The 26,846-nt window shown below is 42.4% G+C and overlaps 3 protein-coding genes across 9 annotated transcripts in view; 2 read left to right on the top strand and 1 right to left on the bottom strand.

Moving 5' to 3' along the window:
• The first annotated feature begins 700 nt into the window (after positions 1 to 700).
• tmem269 (transmembrane protein 269) lies at positions 701 to 10,939 on the top strand. 3 transcript variants are annotated; one of them, XM_046396613.1, is made up of 8 exons: positions 714 to 1,054; positions 2,086 to 2,137; positions 3,149 to 3,198; positions 4,940 to 5,087; positions 5,488 to 5,585; positions 6,737 to 6,880; positions 6,979 to 7,179; positions 7,433 to 10,939. In XM_046396613.1, exons 4-8 carry the CDS (start codon positions 5,047 to 5,049, stop codon positions 7,540 to 7,542), a joined length of 594 nt encoding a protein of 197 aa, XP_046252569.1. In that variant the 5' UTR covers positions 714 to 1,054; positions 2,086 to 2,137; positions 3,149 to 3,198; positions 4,940 to 5,046; the 3' UTR covers positions 7,543 to 10,939. The 3 variants fall into 3 exon arrangements, with proteins under 3 accessions (XP_046252567.1, XP_046252569.1, XP_046252568.1); XM_046396611.1 differs by lacking the exon at positions 3,149 to 3,198 and having other exon boundaries at positions 701 to 1,054; XM_046396612.1 differs by having other exon boundaries at positions 3,149 to 5,087.
• A 3,200-nt stretch (positions 10,940 to 14,139) lies between these two features.
• On the bottom strand, positions 14,140 to 17,851 carry si:ch73-206d17.1 (tyrosine-protein kinase STYK1). Of its 4 annotated transcripts, none has more exons than XM_046396819.1 (10): positions 17,428 to 17,851; positions 17,216 to 17,334; positions 16,995 to 17,138; positions 16,670 to 16,870; positions 16,346 to 16,527; positions 16,010 to 16,093; positions 15,657 to 15,874; positions 15,473 to 15,513; positions 15,203 to 15,299; positions 14,140 to 14,743 (listed from the first exon to the last, which is right to left on the bottom strand). In XM_046396819.1, the coding sequence occupies exons 2-10, from the start codon at positions 17,265 to 17,267 to the stop codon at positions 14,572 to 14,574; spliced, it is 1,191 nt and encodes a 396-aa protein (XP_046252775.1). In that variant the 5' UTR covers positions 17,268 to 17,334; positions 17,428 to 17,851; the 3' UTR covers positions 14,140 to 14,571. The 4 variants fall into 4 exon arrangements, with proteins under 4 accessions (XP_046252775.1, XP_046252773.1, XP_046252774.1 ...); XM_046396817.1 differs by having other exon boundaries at positions 17,216 to 17,349; positions 17,428 to 17,850; XM_046396820.1 differs by having other exon boundaries at positions 14,626 to 14,743; positions 15,191 to 15,299; positions 17,216 to 17,349; positions 17,428 to 17,846.
• A 504-nt stretch (positions 17,852 to 18,355) lies between these two features.
• magi3a (membrane associated guanylate kinase, WW and PDZ domain containing 3a) overlaps positions 18,356 to 26,846 on the top strand; it is a 96,642-nt gene continuing 88,151 nt past the window's right edge. For both annotated transcript variants that reach the window (XM_046396811.1, XM_046396813.1), the window contains exon 1: positions 18,356 to 19,625. In XM_046396811.1, the coding sequence (XP_046252767.1) occupies positions 19,319 to 19,625 (307 nt within the window). In that variant the 5' untranslated portion in view covers positions 18,356 to 19,318. The remainder of the gene's footprint in view (positions 19,626 to 26,846) is intronic.

Consider the following 26,846-nt stretch of genomic DNA (forward strand, 5'->3'; position numbering starts at 1 on the left):
ATACCGACATGGGCAATTTCCATAGGCCAACATGAAACACACTCACCAGATAGATTTCAGCCCACGTTGCCCCCATGTAGAACCCACACAAAACTAAAAGCTGGGGTCAAGACGGGTCTTGCATATGTTGCCCAGTTGAGACCCCACATGCACTCAGTGTTTTCCTGCTTGAAACCCATGTGGGTACTGGTCCATTATGGATCTGGAGAACAACCTATATAACTTTTAATTTTTCTTTATAAATTTTATTTACTTTATTAATCCCAAACTGGGAAATTACTTCTCTGCATTTAACCCCTCACTGATTGAAACACACACACACATGCAACATGCAGCGAAACACACAGGAGTAATAGACTGCAACTATCAAGCACCCAGGGGGCAAACTGGGGGTTAAATGCCTTGCTCAAGGGTACATGAGCCAGCTAATCGGGGGTGAGGACATTATCACTCACACCTTATAGGCTGTTGAAATAGGTAATGTTGAAAATATTGTATAGGCTGATATTATGGTATGATATTAGGGTGTTTGTTGTTCCCTTAATGTACTTAATGGTCTCAAGAGTCAATAATAATAATAATAATAATAATAATGATAGGAAATAGGAGCCTGAAGGATTGTTGTATTCCTTCAGCGGGTGTGAAGCTTTTGTTTTTATGCATAAAAAATCTTAATATTTTCTTATTCTTTCAGTCTACACACACATTCTTGTACTTTTTGTATCAATATTACCTCCAATAAAGCGGTTGACATCAAAGAGGGCCCCACAATATTATGGGGAAGAAACCACAAGAACGGGAGCGTCATTTCCGGTGGAATATTCCAGTGGATTTATCCTTGGTCTTTAAAAGGACGCGCTGAAAGAGCGGCGGTGAAGTTGACAGGTGAACGGGCTGGTGTTCAGCACCGACGTGTTATCAACTTTAAGCTCTCCGGTCAGTTAACAGACAAAAGTGTCCGTGTGAGACAGACATTAAACAAGGTCCGGCGTGGGCGTGTGCGTCTCCATCGGTGGATTTATCCAGATTTTGCGCTCTTTGGAGGTCCTGTCAGGTAAGTGAGACGCACTTCATGTATGTGCGGTGCACCACATCAATAAGGGATGCGTGTTTTTGGTACGACATGCAGATCTGATTTGCATTCCTGTGATCATTTGGTTGTGACGCAGTTGCGCCACTTTCTCCTTTCTTGCCATTAAAATGTTGGCATGTCAGACAGCTCCACACATTCACCGGTTAAGACCCGTTTTTGGGTATGTTCACGCCACAGCGGGATGTAACGTTACCGACTGGTCCTGAGGATGGAGCGTTGCGCATTAAGGGCCCATGAGAGCGGCTGTGAAGTGGCGTCGGAAGCAAAATCACGGATCAGAATCAAGGAAGATTTGAGATGCGTTCAAGAACACCCATTGTTAAATTATCTGGCCTTTTTTTTGGAGATTTTATCTGCATGCTTATAGAAAAGATCAACAAAACAGACAGAAGTGCCGTTAAATCCGCGACCCGCACCGCCACACGAAAACATGAACTACTGAGCCACAGCGAGACTGTGCAGCTATTAAACGCAACAGGTGTAACACAAACACGATCTGTAGGCAACAGCAGCAGCGGTGCTCAGATCTTATACTTAATTAAGGTAACGTTACCACAATGTAGAAATACTCGTAAATACAAGTAAAAGCACTGCAACCGCACTGTTACTCGAGTAACAGTACCAAAGTATTCACATCGAAACATCCTTAAAGTACCAAAAGTATGAGAATAACATATGTTGGTGCATTGAAACTATTGATCTATTCAAGTGCAAATGACTTTAATTTTGCAGATGGTTTTAATTACCCCCCCCTTACCTTAACTTATAAATACATCTTTCTGCATATTCTTAACTATATTTGGTTTTATATTAATATGAAGTTCAGAAGCAACTTGTAATTAAAGTATAGATAAATGTAGTGAAGTAAAAAGAACAATATTTCCATTAGAATTATAGTGAATATTACCCACTAAACGTGTTTTTAATCTACTGCTCAGTGTCATGTATGTAATGCATGTATAAGTAAGCACTTCTCATTTTTATCTTAACAGCTGTTGTGCTTTGAACCAGAGACAATCATGATCCTCCTGACTCCCTCCTCTGGTAGGTACTTGTGTCTCAATCCCATCACATAATCTGGATTACTGCCCACCTACATGGGTATGGCTGCCAGACAGTCAGGTTTAAATCAAATCAGGCAGGGGAACAGCTTCTGAAATACCGGGAGAGGTTTAAGATTAAATGAACAATTCATTTTGAAAAATAACCCACAGAGTACATAGAGATATATAGCATGTAGCACACATAATGGAGTTCTAATATGAAATTGTCATATCTTACATCGTGTTCAGTATTACAACACACTTCAGTTAATGTACACTGTTCACAGCATACTGTGAAATCACATTTGCCATTAATAAACCACACCTAATAGGATCTGTAAGAATAAATGTTGCATGGGTTATGTGTATTATTTATAATTCATTTGTTTTTTTTTACTAAATCTCATTTTCACAGAATATGGTTAACACGTTTAAAATCTAAATTATTCAGTTAGTTCGCTTCAGATTATCCCTGTTATGAATTGTTTTCCTTGTTTTCGTTTAGTCTTTTTAGTCGTTACCAGGTAACCTAGCTGGGTATTACATAACAAGGGTCTTCCCATCATGCTTTGCACTCATTAGGCAGCAATCCAGAAATAACCACTTGCTTGAAATTGACAATGTGTCTGGCTCTGGCTTTATTCTCTTGTAATTAGTGACCAAGACAGTGTATTAAGTGGTTAGAGTTAAACCTGAGCGCAGGAACTGCAACCCCACAGACTTTTGTTCGCGTGGAGCTGCACATGCGGCTCTCTAATTATATGTTCTGCGACAAAAGCCAATGAACCCGATTGCTTATCTGGCAACCTTGGCAATTAAATGAAAAACAAACAAACAAACAAACAAAAACGCAGAATGTTTTCTGCACCTTCTGACATGTTTAACCATGAAAAGTTTTCAGAGGTTTTAACTTGTGTCAAAGTCCAAAGTGAGCTGTAAAAAGCATGCTGTCAAGTAAAAGTGTAAGTTATTGTTGGCTTTTTGCTGTCTCTCATACGCTGTTTTCTTTCAGATGAAGAGTCTCTTGAACTCGCCTGGCTTTGGAATCACAGGAAGTTCAGGGTGAAAAACACTTGAAGGGTTGCTACTGCAACATTTAAAAATACTTAAATTTTGCAGGTCATTGTCTGTGCATTCTGTCTTGGCCAGTACTATGACTTGAGAGAAAGCGATAAACTCACAAGAGACAGAGATTTCTTTGTTTGTTTTCACTGATAAACAGTTTTTGGCTGGAGCGAGGCGCTTTCAGCAGTCTTTCCATCTTGCTGACTAAGATGCAGCTCGTTCACGCTGCGAGTTTTGTCTTCAAAACTTAACTTAACAAGTTATTGTTTACTAACTGCACTTTAAGCAAACATATGCTGTATCTATTGGTGATAAATCCACATGCAGTTTAGTTTTTGTGCCTAAAACTGCATGTTCTAAAAACAAGGAAAGCAGGAGAGGTAGTTATGTTTATGTTTATGACTCAGTCTCTGTCGTAGCCCAGGCCACGGTGGTATTAATAGATTTGAACAGTTGGCTACGCGTGTGCTGCTGCCACGTCCCTGTCAGGTCGCTACGCTTTATCAGAGTTAGCAGGCTAATTGATCTCACGTCTGGTATGTGTCAATGCAGTAGGTCCAGCTCACTCTCACTATAGCCAATGGTGTATGTAGTAGTCCCCTATATTCATACTGTTCCCTACACCAGTATTTGTGTGTATTTACCCCCCCCCCCCCGATAAGTTCACAGGTGAGTGCTTACACTTCACGTGCATCCTCTTCAGACGCCGTATCCTTTTGACGTTTTCCCTTCCCAGATTTTATCTATTGATATTGAAGTTCACTGCATGCCACTGTGACCAATTTGTTTTTTGATTTGTAACAGTTAAAATATGTTTGATATATTTAGTGTATAAATATAACTGATAATGTAATGAGTAGTTAATGAGGCACTCTTCAATGTTGCATGCTGTAGGCTGCAAATGAATGAATGAATGTACAAATGGATTTTAGTGATCTGAAAATGGATGAATGTATCGTAAGGTCCGTCTCCATCCAATAAACATACGTCTTGGTAAGTGATACTTCTTTTACATAAGACGGGGGAATCAATTTCAAAGTAATTTTTTGCTTTAAGTAAATTGAAAAAAGAAAGAAAGAGAACGAACGGAAAAAGAATCACATATGCAAACATTTGCTACGGTATCCTACAATATGGATTCCCACTAGACGGCATTGAAATAAGTATTATGACCCAGTTATGACTGGGAAAGCACTAAATTAAAATTTTTTCCCCTCATTTTTCCTCTCCGTCCAACTGTTTGACTGAATCTTGGATATAATAAACTCTTCCCATTCAAATATTCATCTAGTATTAGGGTTGTTCCGATACCAATGAAAGTATCAAAAATATCTTCAATACTGCTTAAAATACTGGATTGGGTATCAATGAGTACAGAAGGTTATCCATTGATCTGATACCACTTGATTCATTTATTAAAAGGAGACCCTGCCACTTCCCAGTACACATATATGAAAGTTAACAGATTTTTTTTACTGCTTGTTTGACTTCAAGCACATCCACAACATCACAACCATAAAGGATTGGCAGTATTTAGCTATTAAAACACACACACACACACACATTATATAGCTATATGGGAGTCGGGGAAGGAAAAGTTGGTATCGGAACATTTCTAGCTCGTTTGGTCACCTGATCATGTTAGGGACTTAGCTTCTAGCTTTAGCTTGTTAAACCTCAGCAGAGGTTCATTAGCCAACACAGACAGATGCTAACTGCTGATGTTTTGTGGTCCCAGGTCTCTTCCAGTGTACCAACAAGCTCTTTCTGAGTGATCAGGCCACAGGACTGCAGATTAAGGAGTTTGCACGTAAAAATGCAGCTAATGCTCTGTCAGTTGCCAACATGGTCATGGGCATGGCCTCCATTCTCAGCAGTCTTAATGGGTGAGTGAACACAGCGTTGTTGGCTGTTATTATCTGAAACATCAGTCAGGCTCGATTCCAGGAAGGACAAGAGACAACTACAACAACTTTGTTGATGTTTTATTGTGAAATATTTTTGTTTTTGTTTTCATCCTTTTTCATCATGGCGTCTTATTTTCCCCCCTCAGGCTTTCCATGCAGTCAACAATGTTTATAATGCAATTTACCTAACTGTACTAAGTGTATTGCGTTGTCAGGAAACCAGACTATGAGATGATTGTTCTCTTTAAGAGAGAGACAGTATGTTTAACTTGATTTGAAACACTGTTGAAATCGAACCAGACATCTGCAGGTATCTGACCCTGTGAAATGGGTTGCTGTCACCAAATAGCTGGACCTGACACTCTGTCGCTTTGTTCAGGCATCATCATGCTGCATGTTGGCTGGTTCTGATTGGCTACCTGCTGGATTTGGCAGATGGAGCAGTTGCCAGGCGACTCGATGCCTGCTCTGCACTGGGTAAGTGGAGTGCTGTGGTCAATAGCTCTTACCAAAGATAAACTTCAACTGGGGTAGTTGGCAGGGCTTGCTGCACAGTTCTTTGTTTGGACTTAGTATTTTGGCTGCATAAAGTCATGAACAAAGGGAGCCAGTAAAATGAAACTGAAATACGAAAAGTCTCAAAGAGAAGAATCATACGTATTTTATGTAACCTAATGTGAGTTTTATCAAATTAGCTGTTTCTTAAAACATATTTTTTTATATTTCTAAGGATGTTTCAGGGGTTGACTTTGAATGGTGTTACAACCCCCCCCACACACACACACACAAACACACAGACCTCTAAATAACAGGCACCAAATGCACAGCATATAAATGGTGCCACTATGGCTTGTTTTCAAAAGATCACAGCACAGTACCATATATAGTAAATCAAGAGCCACAAATAGCTTTTCAACTTTGCTTCTATTGTGAATGTTCACATTTTCTCCGAAGCCCAAAATAGCTCCCAGGTGCATCATAATACTTTGTTGGCTGCACATTTCAGGGGGCTTTGTGTCCCCGACGGGGTTTTTCTGCATGACTTTGCAGGTGGATGTTGTTGTGCCCCCCACGTGTTTTGTGAAATGAACAATCACGTTCTGATTAAGCAGCCTAATTCCACAGGATCACGCTCCAATTGTCTATTTTATCCTGTTGCTTTGGGTTCTCTGCATATCTGAAATTGCTAAAATTGTTGACCCTGGCCTGTGGAATTCCACCTCGTTCATTTGAGCGGTGGCCTGAATCACCTCGTCCTCGTCTGCTGAAAACACGCTCAGTGCTCCTGACTGATGAAGGGACAAGGCAGTGAACGGTGTTGTTTATAGAATGGCCGCCTGTCGGGCTGGCACTAAAATTTCCACTTTGAGATTTGTGCGCACACACATCCCACTGTCATGTAATCATACTGGAGAGATGATAACGTTTCTTTTGCGTTTCTAACGATTAACGTTATTTAAGTGTGGCAACAGGCCGGCTGGCGCTTGCCGTAGCCTTTCTGGGAGGAGATGATTCAGAATACTTATTTTTAGGGCGGGCTGTGCCTGTCGGCAAGTCCTAACACCAGTGCGGTTCACATATTCTTGTGAATGGGCCATGTCATTCACAATTTTCTTTTTCTTGATCAGGCGCTAAGCTGGATGACTTCGCTGACTTCACGACATTCGGGATCGCCACTTCGTTGCTCTTAAGGACATCTAACCTGCTGGACAACATTCTTTGCATGTGTTATGTCCTGTCTGTGTTTGTACGCCTCTGTTTCTTCTCAAGCGGTAAGTTCTTGTGTTGTTGTTTTGACTTTTGTCGCTTCACTGTCACTTTGTTATTTAAAGGACTAACGGGAGATTTTGTCTTCTTCTTTGGTCCGAAGGAATACCGTTCATGTACCGTGGTCTGCCCTGCATCTACTCCTCAGCCATCCTGGCCAGTGCCTCCCTGCTGTCAGGGGGAAACATGGCTATGCTTCGGGTGATCGCAATGGCAATGATCCTTTTTATGATTAGTCAAAACTTCTATCCCCATGACAGAGTGCTGGAGTCCCAAGCCTGGAAAAAAGTAGTTTATGCTGGAGGTAAAGCTGTTGAAACAAATAATATGATCTTTCTTTAACGGGAGCATAGCTGTCAAGAGTAATGGCCAGAACTGATGACTGATTCATATTCAAATTAGATTTCAGATGCAACATCCATCATCTGTGTATCTTAGCAGTACTAAACCATGTATATAGTTTTAGTTTTAGGAGCTGATGTTTTGACATTCACTTTTGGCAATGCATGCTGTTGTTCAAATTAAAATCGTTTTACTTTCTGTTTGCTCTTCTCCAGGAGTCGTCATGGTGTTCTGCTCTTCGTTCCCCCCCGCATGTGTGTACTACCTGCTGTGGTCTGTCTCCTACATTTTGTTCCCAACATCCCTTTGGAGCAGTAAAGTGTAAAAAGAATTTCTGGCTTTGCTGAAAACTCCCAAATAGGTTTATTCTCTGGCCCATCCGGGTGAACTGAGGCTTCCTGCCATGGAGGATTCAAGCTGAAAATGCTTGTGCACCACAGGCCAACATTCACTCCATTTGTGTAGTGATTTTTTTTTAATACAGGCAGAGCACAAAACAAAGTATATACAACAAAATATAACAAAAAAGAAAACAGTAATGTTCAGATAAATCACACAACGCACACCCGAAGCAAAAGCAATACCCCACCCCTGTGTTTGGTTTGGTTCTTTGTGTTAAACTGCCCATTCATAAAAAAATATATATAAAAATTGGGTTGAAGGTATGTTAGGATGTGAAATAAAGATAAAAGTAAAACATCATTTTAGTATCCACCACATCTGAGTGGAGGTGAGGAATCTGTCAATGCCCAAGGGGAGTCCAAGGATCTTCGTAAACAGTGTGGGTCTTTACACTATAGATGACTTCTCTGTACTGTTTATTCAATGATTTGCGTCTTTGTGAGAATGGGAGGTCAGATTTCCAGTTCACTAAAATGCCATTTTTCCAACTGTTGTTGGCAAGTAAAATGAAGTACAAAACAGTTAATATTTAATTGTTTTCAATGGACTCTGGTCTCCTGTGATCCACACTTAAAGACACTATGAGATATTATTTTCTATCATTTCTGGGGCAGTTTTAGTGATATATTTCCAAAACTCTGCAATCATTTAGCAATCCCAGATCACATGTAAAAGATCTGCTTTTGCAACTTTACATTTGTGACACACAGATGAAATGTTAATTGTTAAATCTGTGTAGCTTACCAGGTGTATGGTCTGTGCAAGATATTGAACTGAAGTCAGTGCCTAGTCGAGATGAAGAACATTTGCGCTTGCTCCAAACGATGCAAGATTTCCTTCACATTCAGGATAGTCATTGTTGAGATTTAGCTGACTCCAGACCTGGTAAATGTATGATCTGAGATGTTGAGAAACTGTTTTTCAAAACGGTATGTTTGGTAATCTATGAGGTGAGTTTGCTTTGACGCAGTGCTTGATCTACAAGTAGGTTGTACTGAGGCAGGTTGTATTTTAAGGATAGCTGCTGGAAACTAGACGATATTCCTTCTGTGTAAAAGTCTATTTTAAAAAAACTATTTTAATGCCTTTATTCACCCAGCATTTGAGTGTGCTGTCTGTTATGGGATTTGGAATATCAGGCCTGTTCCATATTGGAGTGTTTTTAAAGAGTGACCCTTTAGATTCAAGAATGAAATGGGCCTCCTGCCATGAAACGAAAGTGTTTTGTGTTATTGGGTTCTTGGTAATTGTACCCAGTTTGATTTTATTACCGGTACCCTAAAAAAGGGAAATGCAAAGTTGTTTGCAATTCTTGTTTTTTTTTTTTCTATCCATCTGCTTTGATTGTTTTCGGAATGTAACAACATCCATATTGGTCTAAACTATGATGCAACCTAATATTTAGGTGACTGGGGCGATGTAAACCACCTTTTGCATGTAGGCTCTCTGATTTAGTAAGTTTGGCTCTTAGAGGTTTTCTATGCCACAAAAAATAAATGTTCTTAGCTTGTTTAGATTTATTTAAACATTTACATGGACTTGCAGGAATACAGTGGGAGAATGATAAGAATTTAGCTTAGATATTCATTTTTACAGTGTTTATTCTTCTGATTAAGGACACAGGTAAGTCCATCCATCATTGAAGGTCAGGTTTGGTTGATCCAATAATTTTATCAAATGATTTTCCAAACGACATTCCCAGATTTGCCAGATTGAGGTATTGTGAACATTAAATGGCTGATTTTCACTTTTAGTAAAGTTTAGTCTGCAGCCCACTGATGCACTGCTTTTTGTCAACATAGTAGTGGTGAAAATGAGTGGTGTCCTTAATGAACAACAATAGGAGGTCATCAGCATAGCGATACCTCAAGTTCAGCACAGCCAAATTTAGTCCCTCGAATATCAGGGTTAGATCTAATGGCACAGGCTAAGGTGGTAAGGTTGTAAAGCAGCAGTGAAGCTGGATTCGTGCCTACAGCCCCTTTACAGAAAGATGAGATTGGGCAAAAAGTTTGTCGGTCAAAATTCCTGTTTTTAGAGCACTGAAAATTGATATAAGTTATTTCCAGTGTTCATTGCTTCTTGGGTTTGAAAGAAAAATGTTGGTTCTGCATTCTGTCAGAGACTTTGAAAATTTCCGTTGAGATTATTATCATAGGAACTTCTTGTTTCTGAACTCCATTGATTATGTGATATAGTTACATATTATCAGAACCTTGTCTGTCTCTAATAAACTCTTTGGTCTACATGAAATGTTTTTTGGAATAGTTACATCTGCTTGCAATTAGTTTATTTTATACAGTCTGCATTTAATAAACTTAATGACATTTAAGAGTACACTTTTAACTTTACCTTATGTTGGGAGCATCACATGGTAGTGTTCCTCTGTGTGAGTGCTTGAATGCTCATGTTTATAAGAGTCAAAACTATTTTATTTAGGAATGCTTTCTATTGGGAAGCCATCAAGGCCTGATGATTTTAAGTTTGCTGCTTGGCATACCTCTGTTACAACTGTATCAGAATGTAAACATTTTTACTTAATATAAAAATGACACTCTATTTAACCTTTATCGTGATGTGACACCTTTAGGACTCTAAGACCGAATCCAAATTGAGTGTCAGGACATCATAACTCAATATGATGTCTGCAGTGTTGAGCGTTGCTCAGTGAGTAGCTGTGGGATTGCTAGAGTGTATTGGTAAGGCCTTTCTATGAATCTGCAACGTGATTTCTCAGCAGCATTTTTAAGATTCGGACTTCTATGTTGTCCTGACACACACTAATGGGTATCCACACAGCACTATGACCAGTATTGTGCTTAGTGACTGTTACAAGTTTGTGTTGGGGCTGGGGTCACTCTACTTTCATAGATTTCCACAAATTGACTTTTTCTATTTTGTAATGTTCTCAAATTCCACCAGTGGCATCAGGAAATTTTTGGACATGATGCCATTCTAATCATTTGATTTGCTGTTTTATTTGCTGTTTGAATGTACATTTTAATTAAGTTGAATTGAAAGTCAACGCACCCCAATTTTCGCTTCTGAGAAATCGGGACTTTGTTATATTTGACGTTTAAGGTTTTTAGTTTACCAAGTTGTGACTCGATCCTTGAAATGGTTTATGTGTGATTTGACTGGGTCATTGTAGACCAGTGTGTTTGGTCTGTGCGTCGTCCGGTCATTCAATTGTTCCATTTAGCCTGGCAATCAAAACACGGACCAGAATTTAATTTCTGTTGGCATCAGAAGGAAAATAACTGTTTTCCCATTTTCATGTTGAAGTGGATAATCAAATAAAACGGAAAACCAAAAACAAGTTTAAATTGTTTTTGTTTTTTGTTTTTGTTTTTTCAGGTTTTTCAGAATTGTGGACTTTGGACCTTTTTTACTGTATGTACGCTCCAAAAGTAGCCGCTGCACACACCTCATTGAGTGCACAAAGAAATAAATGAATAACAGTGGAATACTATCAGACATCTTCTGAGATACAGGCGACATGCAGTCATTTGATCAACTTGCTTTCAGATTAAAACAATGAGCAGGCCCAGGGTTGAGATAATTTAATATTCACTTTAGTAAATAGTAATGTGAAATATTAGACTTTGGTGATATTTGTTCTAAAAGATGGATAAGCAAAAAAGCTGTGCAACTTGTAACTGCACTTTTTTAAGTTGCACCACATTATAATCAAGTTTTTTTGCAGTGAATTCAAGAAACGTGAATGAATAAAAAAAATTGAACTAGAACAATAAATGGGATCAAAAGGGAACAGTCAACTATAGCAAAACATTTAAAAGAAACAAACAAGAAAAGAAATTACATAGAATGAAAATATACAAAATATGTATACATATGTATATACGTATATGTAATATGAAATATATGAAATATAATAAAAGATTAAATGCTTCCGGCTTGAAGTAAATTAGTGAAATGTGAATGAATGTATAAGTGGAACTGGAATTTTATTTAAAAAGACAAAAGACAAACTGAACTTGAACAACAAATGGAACAGAAATGTAACAATCACACATAAAATGGTTAATACAAATTTCCATGGATGAATGAATAACACGGAAAAACAGATTACACAGAACCAGACCAGACAAATAAAACAAAACATTTAATACTCTCCTTCGTCCGCCCCTCCTCCTCCTCAAAGGAGCTGGCTCATAATCATAATCCTTCTCCAGAACTGCCATGTCCTCTCTGGCTTCGGAGAACTCTCCCTCCTCCATACCCTCACCCACATACCAGTGAACAAAGGCGCGCTTAGTGTACATCAGAATAACGCCCAGGCCTCAGCAGCAGTGGCGTTGCTCAACATGCACACATCCCTCCCCCTGGACCTTGGCCAGGTCTTCATCAGGATCTCCAGAGGACAGCTGCTTGTTGATGCCAATTTTGAAACCAGTGGGACAGCATTCGTCAAATGACTCCAGGTGTGAATGAGTGGGCATACAGCACAGCACAGCACTGTACAGCACTGTGTCGTGTACACTCTATAAGACAATCTCGAGCTTAGAGGAGAGAAGGAAAAAGAAGGAGCGAAATCTATCATGACCTGATTGTGACAAACTCATGACCCTAAAACGATACCCTGACACGTAAGCCACGTCACGTGGGTTATCATCACCTTGGCTCTGAATAACACGCCCGGCGTATTCTTCTGTTGCCATCTTATTTTCGGGGGGCAGCCGATGGCCTAGAGGTAGGTGAAGTGGCTTGTGATCGGAGGGTCGCTGGTTCGATTCCCCCACCGGACAGGCAGGAAAAACTTGCGTGTGATTAATGTGAAAAAACTGTCCCCCCCTCCATTAGCCAGCTGATGTGCCCTTGTACCCGGGTGCACTTAACCCCCCAATATGCTCCCCGGGCGCTTGATGCTGCCCACTGCTCCTGTGTGTGTTTCACTGCATGTAATTTGCCGGGTGTTGCATGTGTGTGTTCAACTAAGGATGGTTCAAATGCAGAAGACAAATTCAGTGTGTGTATGTCAACAAAGCTGATTCTTCTTCTTCGTAATGTTACTCTGTGATGTTTTTTTTTTCTTCTGTCCTTCAGCCACTTCATTATTATCATTTTAGAGGATTTTTGACAATGGGTAATGTCACTGCTACTAAAATTAAGGTCATGTGTACTTTAAACTTAAAAAGGTTCTTCAAAGCACAAAAGTGCTGCGAGGTGTGACTAACAGAAGCAGGTTGGTTCTTTGAAACTGGACATACAGCAGTACCTCATCAGGTCATAAGCTTACAGCCTGTAGTCGGTAGTCAGGGACAGACAGCTAGTCGCAGTCTGTTCAGATAACAAAACACTGTCTTCAAGATCAGATTTGTTCTTTGGTTTTGGTGATGAGCCAGATACGGCGTCTTAATCATTAGGGATCTGCAGAGGTGCTGTGAGGTGACAGGCCGACTTCATGTTCTGAGCTAAGCTGTAACGAACAGACATGAGAGAATGGATTTCTGAATCTTCTCAAGACAGTGAAAAAAAATGTGCAGCCTTTTTCTAAAAATGTCTCTTTCTTCCACTATCCATAAGCAGAAACTTTTTGAAATAAGAGTTCAGACACATGTTGACAGTTGATTGCGTTGCTAACACTCGTGACGGCATGTTGCTCCATGTTGTGTGGCTCCATTTCTTACAAGTTCTTACAACAACCCCCCCACAGTTCTCTGGTCTTTTTTTAAAAAACATTAATTTAATTTGCTTTATTAATCACAAGCTGGGAAATTACTTCTCTTCATTTAACCCCTCACTGATTGAAACACACACATGCAACATGCAGTGAAACACACAGGAGCAGTGGGCTGCAACTGTCAGGCGCCCAGGGAGCAAATTGGGGCTTAAGTGCCTTGCTTAAGGGCACATCAGCTGGCTAATTACTCCACCACACCCAAATTTTTCCTGCCTGTCCAGGGGCAATCAAACAAGTGACCCACCGGCCACAAGTCGCTTCTCCGACCTCTAGGCCACGGCTGCCCCCATAAGACCCCAAAGCTAATCTGAAACGGCCCAAACACTGATAGATCATATACAACAGAGCATGCAGCTTTACCTAAAGTAATGGGTTCAATAACAGTGCACACATCCCACCCTCAGGACCTTGGTCAGATCTCCACCTGCAACAGAAGCAGAAGTGGGTGGCTGCTAGTTGATGCCATCTTTGAAACAAGTGGGACAGCATTCCACAAACTGTGGTGCATCTCAGCATGTTCTGTAAATGTCAAAGAAGGTAAGCCTGATCAAAATTCAAAATGACTCGAATGGCTGTCATGAGCTGTCTGATCTTCTTCTCTCTCTTTCGTTAGGCTTTTCCCCAATGACTGAAGTTATTCATTGAGGATTATTTTACAGGCCATATAACCCATTAGTTCCAAGATGGCGGCGCGGGGTGCACCCAGTGGCTCGAGGCTGGAGGCTTTTTGTGTTTGTATTCGTGTTTGTTGTTGTTTTGTTTTGTTGTGTTTTCACCACTTGAAGAAGAGTTAATTTTAAATTTTTGCTGCTATTTATATGTGTGCATTTGAGCCAAGAACCTGTACAAAATTTTGTTATGCTTGCATAATAACAATGAAGACTCTTGAATCTTGAATCATAACAATAATATCTACACATAACCACAAGATACCAGGTGGGTTAAAAGTCAGGACAGCAGCTATTTACTAAGGTCATATGTAGTTTAAACTTAAAAAGATTCTTCAAAGCACCAAAAATGCTGCCGAGTGTGACTAAGAGAACTTTTTTGTATTTTGTTATTAAAATTTTCCTCTTACAATGTAGGGATGATACAAGTTTTTTATGCATACAGACGGAAATCATCACATCTGCCAAAGGAATAAAACAATCTTTCACTGAAATCAACGATAGACAATTATTAATTATTATTATTATTATTATTCAAATCTAAAGATCATTAAGTACAGTAAGGCCACAAAAGTCGAGCTCATGAGAGCAGTCCTGCCTTTCTGTTATAGTCCTCTAAGTCTACGACCTCAGGAACACAAATGGGCGTCGTAGCTGCTCGATGCAGCGATGACTCCAACAGCTTTATGATGGCTGAGAACGCAGGTCGGTCTTTGAAACTCCACATCCAGCAGTACCTCATCAGGTCATACCTAAAAAAAAAACATGCAAAACAAATGAAACACTTTCTTGATTCACAGTGCTGTGAGTTGGGGTGTGGGATCTACAGCCTGTAGGCATTTAGGTTGGCACAAAAACCGAAAGCAAGGCTCAACAGCTGCCTGAGTCTGTTGTTTTCCCTAACCTGTCAGACAGGGTGTCTTAATTATTAGTGATCTTCAGAGGTGCTATGAGGTGACAGACCAACTTCATGTTCTGAGCTAAGCTGTAGCTTCATGTTGAACAGACAGACAGAACTGAGAGAGAATTGATTTCTGAATCTTCTTGAGGCAGTCAAAAACAAATGTGGAGTCTGTTTCTTCCACTAATCATAAGCAGAGACTTTTTGAAATAAGAGTTCAGACACATGTTGACAGTTGACTGCGTTGCTAACACTCGTGACAGCACGTTGCTCCATGTTGTGTGGCTCCATTTCTTACAAGTTGACTTACAAAGGCCCCCCACAGTTCTCTGGTCTCTTCATTCGATAAGACCCCTGTAGCTTTGGAAGCACAGACTGAGGCTCCAGCTCAGGGTATGGAGCAGAACCTGAGGTAAAAACAAGGAATTATCGAATGAATAAATGTGACATTTATTGGAACATGCAATGCTGACGTTGGTGTGTAACGATCCAACTTTACAGACCTTGTAGAATTGATCAAAGCTAACCTGAAAAGGCACAAATTCTGACTGATTACATACAAGAGAGCGTGCAGCTTTACCTAAAGTAATGAGTTCATACAGTAAGATTCCAAATGACCACCTGGGGAAAAGAAAATGTTGGAAATCAATTTCAAATAAAAATTTTGGTGAAATGTAACAGACATGCAAGAGCAGGAAGAGAATACAATATATTCTACTTGTTCCGTGTGTGTTTTGTTTTCTTGGCCATCGCTCTGCCCTTACACGTCGCTCCTGTCGATACTGAGTTGCATCATAATCCTCTCTGGAGCCTGCCATTTGAGAGGCACCTGTGCAGCTCTCTGCCTCATTCCTGAATCTGTTTTGCGTCCTGCAAATGCCACACCCAACCCTGACACCCGGGCTGACAGGTTTGGGCCAATTAAGATGTTCCTGGCAGCAACATCACCGTGGACCAGCCTGTGCTCTGACATCAGGTAGTCCTGTCAGAACATATCAATCTTTGGATAAAATATTCATAAAACATGAGCTGCTGCACTGCAGAATGGCATGCAGTCCAAAACGAACTTGTGTTTGTCAGGCATAATTGGATATTTGGTGTGCAAAAAGTGACTTACCAGCCCAGCTGCAACACGCTTCGCCACAAGAAACACTGACTTCTCAGAGAAGTTCTGCAATGGATCAACCGTGTTCAACTTCCCCTTGAAAGCAGAAAAATTCCCTGTCAATGCACTCAATTTAGGACTTGTATAAAGGCCCATTTTCAATTGTCAGAATTTTTTTTTCATCTATGAAAGATTTGGAAGGGGATAAAAACAACAATAGAGGCCTTTTTTGACTAGTCTTCACAAATGAAACAAAACTCAAAAGTGATCAGCAGATAAATCTTTGAAGATTACTTGTATCATAAAATATAAGCTCGAGTTTAAACCAAAGCTGTGCACCACCATTACGTTTCTGAGTGTCCACAGGAAGTGAAGGAGGTTCCCTGGGCTGCAGGCATCTAAGACCAGATACATGGGCAGACGCTTGGTCTGACAGTACAGCATCCGCACCACGTTCTCATGTTTACACAGTGTGGCATGGAAGAGGATCCACTGCACAAACTCCTTGGCCTCAGGTTGGTTCGTACCATCTGTATGTTTTTACATTAATAACAAACACACAAAGTGACAAACAATATTATCTGTTTTATTCCTAATTGTAATATGCTGTTCACTGTTTTTCCACATAAAAGACTCTCATCATTGTGCCTTTATGTCAGATCAACGCTGTACCTCGTAGGGACTTAACCACCACGGAAGAGGAGGCTCCGTCTCTCGTCTTCAGCAGAGCTTTACAGATGGGGCCATAGCACCCTTTGTGCCAAAACTCAAGTCCCTCAAGAGCGCACTCTTCAGGTATTTCCCAGGGATGCAAAGTTGCCTGGACCTTTGGAGTGCTAACAGAAGCTGCAGTCAAGGATGCACTCTGCTGGCCTGAACAAAACACAACCAGAGATAAATTAGCACCTGGTGCTGCTCTCATATGCCGATTAAAAAAGAACTTTTAAATGATATGATGTTTTTCATGCAAAGGATAAACAGTTAGCACAATTCATACCATTTGTACACTGACTTGTGGTGCTCTGTACTCTTTCTTTGTTCTTGTGGAGACTGTAGAAAATTAGAGCCACCACCACAACTGTGCTCAGACCCAACAGACAAGGGATGATAATTATGGCAAGCGGGCCTGATGACTCCTCATCTAAACAATAAGTGAAAGGAGAAGCAGTTTCAGAACGAGAAGAGGGGAAAACATTAAGTGTCATGTGTACAACTTACAGCATGTGGGGAGTGAAGTATCGTTAGCACATTCATGAGGAGTAGCTGGCATTTCTCACACATGAGAGAAACGCAAGGTCGGATAAAGTGACGAAATTCAGCACCAGAAAGGTTTATCCCTGTGTGGAGTAAGACTATGGAGAGACTTCAAACTGATATATTAAGCAACACATGAAATCAAACAGCTACAAATTACTGTGAAATTCTCCTACCTGACACCTGATGCCACAATTTTTAAGTGAGGACATGTTTCCAGACCTTATAATGTAAAGATTAACAGCAGCACAGAAGCTGAAAAATCACACGGTTGTTATCAGCTGCTTTTAGAAAACAGGCTCAGTTTTGCCAGTGTGCCTGCAAGGGCGCTGACCCAAAGAGGTGAGCTGGGAAGTTTACTGAAAGTTAATCATTAACAAATCACCAGAAGTGGTGAGATTAACAGGTGATGTGCTCACATATATTACTGCGTTAACGGTTAACTGATCAAACTGAGGCTTATGTTTGCATACAAAAGTGTTTCAGGTCCCACGTCGGAAATTTGACTGACTCATTAGACAATGACTAAAACTGCAAAGCAGCTGTGGAAGAAACAGGAACCCACAGTAGATAATAAAAGTAGGTACAAGCAGAAAAAACAAGGAAACAAAACATCTGAAAGTGTGCAAGTGGAAATTTAATTTTACAGCAGCTTTCCAGTGGCACTACTGCTGCTGATGATGCATGCGATGCTCTAACCACTACAACCACAAGGGGGCAGAATTGTGCAAGAAATTGCTCCATCAAGCAGCCGACTGCTCAGCCCTGTGAGCAGGATGAGCTGTAATTCCCCGAACGCGTTTCATGTAGTCAAAACTACACAAAATAAAGCCGAAGAATCACAGGGAGCTCGCAGCCCACCGCATAAACAGCACATCAGGACAAACACCACAAACATCAGGGGAACTGGGCGCAAACTGTAGGCCCACTTTCCGGGAACTTATAATAAACATTTCCCACGTGAAAATATGAGTCTCTGTACCGGAACTCCGCCTTTGCTAAACGCACCATGGAAACAAAATCCAGCGCTTCCCAGCCCCAGAGGACCCGCCCCCTGCTAGTCACTATTGGTTCGCTGATGAGGCTTTAAGACCGACCCCCGGCCTCTGATTTGACAGAAGCGCCTGCATTCAGGAAAGCAACAAGAAAAAAAAAGACAAAAAAAAAAAAAAAGTTATGGAGTGAAGCTTAATCGGATCACGTCTGTCTCGTGCTGCTGCGTAGTTTATAGCTGGGAAAAAATCCTCTGAGCGCCTCTGGAGAAGCAGGGAAGAGCGAAGAGCGCGTAACGGAGAACCAAAACCAGGGCTTCAGTTGTGGTAACGACCAGATAACCGCCCGGTTCAGAGGAGGGTCAGGTATGTTTTTCCGTTTCCAAGGACTGCTTTGCTGATGTCACCGCGGAGGAGGAGGAGGACAGGAGCGGAGGACAGGTGCGCACAGTAAAGTTGTCTCTCCGGTGGTCTTGGACCAAGAGTTCTCACTGCCCGGAGGATTTCTCTGATTCACCACTCTGGAAAGCAGTTTTTGAAGTTCCTCCGTGTTTGCCAGAACTCTCTCTGGACGTTGTTTCGGTCGATTTAGCTGGAATTACCTGAAGCGGAAACCAGCCATTCTCCGCGCTTTTGGCACTGATGGGCTCTGTGGTGCGCACAAACTGCGCCGGGTTCTGCTCTGAGAATATCGGGCCTTAAAGGCGTCAAGGAGGCTGCTATTGTTGTCTTAAGTTCACACTGCTGTGAGCTGGGGTGTGGGATCGAGACGCCGCAGCGTCAGAACCAGCACTTTCCGCTTCAATGCGACACTGACGCAGCCGGTCTCGCATCCCAGTCGCAGACAGGTGATGCTCGGGTAATTCAATGGAAGCATCGACCATCAGCTGAGGGAGTTTGTTCTGCAAAAGACTTCATTTCCCTGGAATGGAATACAACACAAGAAAGCGCCCTGAACTTCTCTAATCTGCAATGATTTCTCCGTGTGTCATCGTGTTTTATGATCACTAGCCGCTTTTGCGTTTGAGGACAATCGTTCTTGGACTTCCCTCCAGGCTTACAAGAGCAACCAACAATGTCCAAGACACTGAAGAAGAAGAAGCACTGGTCCACTAAAGTGCAGGAGTGCACCGTGTCGTGGGGGGGTTCCGGGGAGCTGGTCAGCGTGGCCGAGGTGCGAGGCGGCGCTGAGCTGGGAGAGTTCCCCTACCTCGGACACATAGTTTCGGAGGCGTTGGTTTGTCACGCCGGGAGGTTCCCCAGCGGCGGGGACGTGCTGCTGGAGGTGAACGGGACTCCAGTGAGCGGACTCACTAACCGAGACACTCTGGCTGTCATCCGCCACTTTCGGGAGCCCATCCGCATGAAGACTGTGAAACCAGGTGTGTGTCCATTTTGTCATGTTCATGTTGACAACCTGAACCCCCCCAACACACCCACACACACACACCGGCCGCATGTAAAGTGCATTAGAATGCTTTGTTACAGCCCTGTAACCTGAACACTGAGGAGCTTAGAGCAGGTCTGACTAGTAGCCAGTCATGAATAAATAAGAGGGACTTGGGGGTACAGCCTCACAGATGCGCCCATGGTAGCCTATACGGCAATGCGTTTGAAGGATCAGGTGTGTGTTTGTGTGTATGTGTGTGTGGGGAGTTATGTTTCTCTGGGAGCTATTCCACAGGTCAATTTTGTCCTTTCCGCTTGCTCAAGCATATCTAAATCGTCTGTCTGCATGCTTCCTAGTGATTAGTGCCGAGACGTAACATTTACTCCAGTAGAGTACAGTCCTGCCAAACGGCAGCAGTGAGGGACATGCTGTGTTGGAGCACTCCTGTCCATCCTGAGGGACATGCTGTGTTTGAGCACTCCTGTCCATCCTGAGGGACATGCTGTGTTGGAGCACTCCTGTCCATCCTGAGGGACATGCTGTGTTTGAGCACTCCTGTCCATCGTGTCCAGGTCTGCGTGCACTATAACATGAGCCTCGGATGGTCTTTTAAGCTTCGCGGGCCTTCGTCTGAACTCTGCCTGTAATCTCCTTTGCATCCATGCATCCAAGTGATGCCTGTCACACACACACACACACACACACACAAACAGACACACACACACACACACACACACACACACAATGCTTTATTCTCAATCTCTAAGCTTAGCTAAAAGCTTATTGATTGGATTTGTATCTGTTAGATTGTATTTCTTTAAAGCTCACAGACATGATGAATGTGTTAAAGGTGCCAGAGACTGTCAGTCATGTGGCACAGAGGGTGTGTGTGTGTGTGTGTGTGTGTGTGTGTGTGTGTGTTTGGGTGGCTTTGATAGAGGCACTGCTGAGCGTGGCACTTTACACATCACTTAGAAGGGATTTGTTAATAGTCGCCTTGCCAGCTTAGACATTGTTGGTCCCTCTTGCAGCGTTGAGGTGAGTCCAAGTCCAATTGAATCAATTATGGCCGTATCCTTAAATCCCGGCGGTGCTGCTCGAGCCTGGCGACACGGTTTGGCTCCATGGCTGTCACAGTATTAAGTTTTTGTTTATTTTTTTGCGGTGCTGACGTTCAGTCTGATGAGCCGAGTTCTTTCACTTTTTTTGCGTGAGTTTGTGTTAAACGATGCTCGAGCTGCACTCGGCGTATGCAGCCTGCGCTCGGGGCCTCTCGCCGTGTGTTTCGCGGCCCCTTTCCTCATGATTAATTCATGCGTCATCCATCATTGATGGCTGCTCTGTGTCAGGAGGTGGCTGATGGGCAGATCAGATGTCAGCCGGTCGGTGTGGATATAAACTTGTATCCTCATGAGATGTTGGAATTGAGGAGAAACGACTGAGTCATGCGGTTGTGCAGTTAATGTGAGTTGATGTTTATGTTTGTTTCCAAATAAAACAGTTGTGTAGACTCGCTCTGTGTTTGTGCACAACACAGCAAAAAACAAAAAAAGCCCCTGACTCCCTGTTGGATTTTTCCCTCTCTCTCCTTCCTGCCTAGTTTGTCTTTTCTTTATCTTCTTCCCTGAGTCGATGATACCTTATCTTCCACCTTCATGTCTGGTTTCTTTTTTCCTTTGCTAGATTTTTCTGGATTTGACCTTGATTCTTACTTTTGCCGTGATGCTCTTCATCCTAATCCTATTCTATCATCAGTGTACTGCACTTTTTTTTTCCGTTTTTTCACCAGCCACTTCATCTTTTAAGTCTAACAAATCTTTAAAAAATTGCACATCCTTTCATCAGAATCTTCCAACCCCACGGCGAAACCCACCGACCAAACTTGGAGCTTCTAAATCGAACATGACTTTGCGCCTTCGCTGAGACTTCTCGACTCTTCGCCTGTGCAGTCAGGACAGAAAGCAGACGTTTGTCTCGTTGTCTGACGTGGTCCCCTGGTCCCAGAGCAGCCGCTGTGCTCAGTATGCAGCCCCCGTCCTGAGACAGGATGGAGGCAATAGGCAGTAACCTTGAGGGGGCCACTGAGGGTGGAGGCAAAGTGATCACAGATACCTTTAGCTGCTTCGAGACTCCTGAGAGGGCAGCTCATTGATTAATGCTGTAAACACACTTGGATCTGCTTGTTTTTTCCTTCATGGAGCTTAATGGATGCACCATTTAGCTCACAGGTCCCTGGAGCGACCTTGATTCACAAATCAGGTCAAAAACGGAAAGTGAGAAAGGAGTTTTCAAAAGCTTTTTCATTCTCTGGCAGATAATGATGGCATGGGATAGTTATACAGAGTTATGCCAGAGAATTCATCTGAATGCAGTGTATGAATGCATTTCTGAGGGCCACGTTGAGAAACTCTTATCGCAGGTCGGGTTTTTACTGCGGTGTCAAGTGTTCGTCCCTGTGAAGAAATAGATACAAAATTATTTAACAGCAAAAAAAAAAAAAAGTCAAAAATTCTTATGGTAACTTTAATGAATAAATGCACTCTAATGCTCGCCAGTGTGAGCTATAGTGGCATTACGTACCTCACTGCCTTAATGTAAAAGTCCTATTCATGTCAGCATGAGACACAATAAATCATCATTACTACTAATGTTAAATGACGCCAGCATTCCTTAGTGTAGTGATGAGCCTTCAGAGCTGTTTAACATCTTGATGAAAGTGAAATGTTAACAGATGTTTTTATTTTCACTGAGATGATGTTTGGTATTCAAAAGATGAATGTGCTTCAGTTAAGTCATGAAAATCCCCAGACGCCTCCTAGCTAAAGAGAAGCGTTTTTATTTCCAGTGTATATCAAGAACACAGCCCTTAGTAGCTTTACCTGCAGGACAAATGAACATAAAAAATGTGTAATTTCGCACAATCATACTGCACTTAAAGCCCAAGGAGAGACGATGAAAATGAGCCTCCCTCAGTTTTTTGTTTACTATTTTCACGTAGGAAAGAAGTTTTTTTTATCTTTCTTTCTTTGTTTTTTAAAATCCAAACAGTCTGTAAAAGGACAAACGATGCCGTGAGGAATCCGGGTAACAATAAGCTTGAATAACTGAGTGTAAGATAATTGCAGTGGGGTTGTTTTATTCGAATTGTTAGACTTTGAAAACAAACTAAAAGGACCCTCCTGTTGTCTGTGCATCCTTTCACACTGTTATACATCAGCGACCTGTGATGTCCGATGTGCCCCAGGAGTTACTTAGTGATGAAGGGTTTTCATTTACATTCTGGAGGTACCTGCTTTGTCTGTTCCTTTTGCATTTAGCACCTGGGAATGTGCCTGAACTTGTTGTCTGGTGGTTTACGAGTGTGGCTTAGCCGGGTAGTTGAGGAAAGTGAGCATCGACTGACAGCTGAGGTTAGCTGTCAGCTGATGTTTAAACTCAGACTACTGGTCAAACATGAACGTACGAAAAAACTTATGTTATTTATAAGGCATGTCAGTATGTAATGTAATTGTGGTGCCGATCAAGCAAGGCCAGCAATTTAAAGGGACAGTTCACCCCAAACTCAGAAATACATATTTTTCCTCACACCCGTAGTGCTGTTTATCCATCTAGATCGTTCTGGTGTGAGCTGCTGAGTTTTTGAGATGTCAGCAGTAGAGATTGTCTGCCTTCTCTCGAGTATAAAATAACTAAATGACGTTTGTCTTGAGCTGCACAGCGATACTGTGTAGTTTAACTGAAAGAAAGTAATGTAGGTCCCACATGAAACTGATCCGGTCATGATGTCTGGAATTCTTGATCTCGCTGTTGAGTTTTGTATTTTGTTTTCACACTTTGAGCACCGCAAGCAAAGTGCCATCAAGTTCCAGACGAGTGAAGGGAAGGCAGACGTCTGTACGGCTGACATCTCCCAAACCCAAGCACTGCAGTTAAGAGGAAAACATATGCTGTTGTAAATATTAGATATGGATATTCACTATAATGTATGACAAAGAAAACCATCAAATGCTCAGCTGGAGCCAGCAAATTTAGTTTGGTCTTTTTGTTTAAAAAATGACGACAATCAAACGATCAAAATTGCTGCTGATTAATTTTCCGTTGTCTGACCGACTGATGAATCATCTAATCATTGCAGCTCTACTGGCAGTCTCATGCTGCCTTATGCCCAACCATTTTTAATTCCACTACGACAGAGGTTTGTTTGACATCGTGGGGGGATTTGCGCTTGTTTTCTGAGAAGAGACAACCTCAGTTTCCTTTCTTTTCGTGTCACTGCTGTTGTCACGTTGAGGTGAATGCTTCATATGTTCACCATCAGCAGCACAGCAGAGCAGTAAGCGCTCAGCCTGCGTTCGTGTGGTTCCTCCCCACAGTGCAGTCAGGGCTTCTATGACTAAGCTGCTCTGAACCAGCTGAGAGGAGCTGTCAGCATCTCTCAGGTTCTCTGTCTGCTCCTCATCACGGCAAATGGAACTTCTGTTCCAGTCACTGCCTTTGTCGTATCTGCGCCTACACTGAAGCCCAGATTTGTCTCAGAATTTACCTGGAAAAGGTAAAAAATTTCACTGCAACCAAACGACTTAGCCACCGGAGTGAAGCACTTTACCCAGAAAAATCCCACAAGGTCCATGAGCAGCACAGAACAGACAGTCGGACTTGTTTTTAATGCAATATCACTTCAGCTTTGCTACGTTCAGAGGTCCTGGGTTGCAGAATAATCTCAAGTCCCGTTTCTCCTCTTGCAGTATTCAATATTCCAAGCGCACAAGGAGCTTTGCTGGCACCCTTCGTCTCCCTGCCTAACCTCCAACCTAAGTGCTCTGTGTGTGTGTGTGTGTGTGTGCGTGCGCGAGAGTGTGTTTAAGTATATGTCTCAGCTGAACACCTGATGTGACATCCACCCATCATCCCCTCCCACTGGTTGCTCTCCCGCCTCATTCCCCAAACCTGTCACACTCCTCCGCCCTCCGCCCTGCCAGCCCGCCAGCCGTGAGGGACGACAGTGTGAGCGGATGAGCATACTGAAGCCCCCAGCCGGCGGCGGCTGCTCTGAATACCAAAGCACGCCTCTTCCACTCGCTTTCGTTCCTCCCAGGAGCAGCCCTTTCCTTCTGCAACTCACAGGCCTGCACCGCCTCACAATGTCCTTGTCCACTCCCCCCTGACTAACAACGGTTTACACCTCTGCCTCCTCCCGTCCTGCATTTCTGTCCTCCCTCTCCTGCATGATGGAAGAAATGAATGATGGAAGAAGTAGAGTGAAGAATATGATTCCTCGTTTGGTGATTCATGCCTCATTCTTACAGTGTTGGCACCACCGGCGAATGGCCGAGCTCCTCAGATCTGCCCCAGACGTTTAGCGACATGGGCATTCCTTTTCACTCTACCCTGCTAATACTTTCCATAGAGCCGCACTGCGGTAATGAACAGGCCAGCAACAAAGATAGCATTTTGAAATGCGCCATGGCTCTCGCTGGCAGGCACCATGACTTGGCAGGCTTGTTTAAAGGCAGTGGGGATGAGCGTGCGCTGATTCACCAAGTCTGCCCCTTTCTGCTCGCTGAATGGTGGTGGTGCGTTGTGAGCAGCAGCAGCAGCAGCAGCAGCAGCAGTGGCTCCAGGTTGCTGCTGGTGGAAATGGACAGCGTAGTTTAGATACACGCACACACACTCACACACATGCACAAACACAAGCTTTTCCTCCAAGACTCCTGCCCTCCTTTCCTCAGCTTGACTCCTAATTGGTCTCTCTCCAGCAGTGAGCCTTCCCTGCAGCTGTTTATACCTTTGGAGATAAGTTTAGGTCAGCTGCTTAACAGTGCGTATGCTTAACAGAGATCCGGGCAGCTCCTGTATCATGAGGAACGATAACCTCCACTGCTGCGCTGCACAGATGCAGCTCATCCTTTTTGTTTTTCACCCATTTTCACTGTCATTATTTAAACTGATTTTCTGATTATTTTTGTTGCCATGGGCAGAAAAATTATGTTTTTGTTGCAAAAGGACACTGATATGTCTGTGATCTTGCTTCTGATAATGGAAGATGGTCAAGAGAAAATGAAAAGAGTTGCAGTCTGTGCACCAGACAGCTTTCATCCTTCAACTCAAAAATATGATTTCTTTTGGACTGAGACATTTTTCTTCTCAAAAATATATAGAAAATGACGATTTTTATCTCTTTATCTATGAAACCAAGGCAGAATCAGTGCTTTTGCAGTTGCATTAAATTATGTTAAATCTGGCTGAGTGTAAATTGGCACAGATGTTTTGGTAACTGTTGCCCATATTCACTCTCTCGTCTGCTTCTACCACCAACTTCCTGTTAAGGAGTATTTGTGCCTTCTGCCTGAGCCGAACAGCCGCTGGGCTTGAGTGACCTGCTATCACACAACCAGTGGTTATGAAGACATTTTACTTTTAGCAGAAATGCGCCACCACCTGACCCTGATGTGTTTGAAGACAGATTGGCCACAGGCCAATTAACCCGGAAAATGTATAGCTGTGGGCAGCAGACTTGGTGTCTAAAGGGAGTTAGAGACGGAAATAAATCGATGTGCAGTTGCAGATGTGGACAAAGGGATACAGGATGGATAGATTATCTGATATTTGATTGAACCAGATGCACCGTCACTGAGAACCTATTTGGAGACTTTGTTTCTGTCTGTTTTCTGTTTGAAACACCCATGGTGTTGAGGCGGAAGCAATAACAGCAACAGAGAGAGGAGGCAGCTGGCACATCCTGAGAAGGATTCTCTTTTGAAGAATGTACTGGATTTAAGCTGGGAAGGGAAAAAAGAAATAATGAACAGGTTTAGAGAAAAGAAAATGGGGTCAAAGAGGGAGGAGTGAGAAGGAAAAAGAGGATTGTGCCGGTAGGAACAGGACAAAGAAAATGAAACAGAGCAGTATTAATATCAAGACGGAATGAATGATTTTGTTCCCATTAATCATGATGATAGTATTGATTCTCTGTTGTGACTGTCTGAAATGATTTTGCCCACTGTTCATCAAACCAACACTTACTGCACAGCCAGTCTGTGTGAGCTGCCTGCTTGCATTTCTGTGAGAAATGAAGGCACTTTTGAATTGGTGTCCACCTTTGGTCGCCTTTTGAGGCAGGCGAAGGCCGAGGAGGACAACATGCTTCTTTCACCAGGCGTTCACATGCTAACAGAGTATCTTCTCTGAACTTTTGCTCATGTTCTTTGCTGCA

This window comes from Scatophagus argus, chromosome 8 (genome assembly GCF_020382885.2).
Source record: "Scatophagus argus isolate fScaArg1 chromosome 8, fScaArg1.pri, whole genome shotgun sequence".
NCBI lineage: Eukaryota > Metazoa > Chordata > Actinopteri > Scatophagidae > Scatophagus > Scatophagus argus.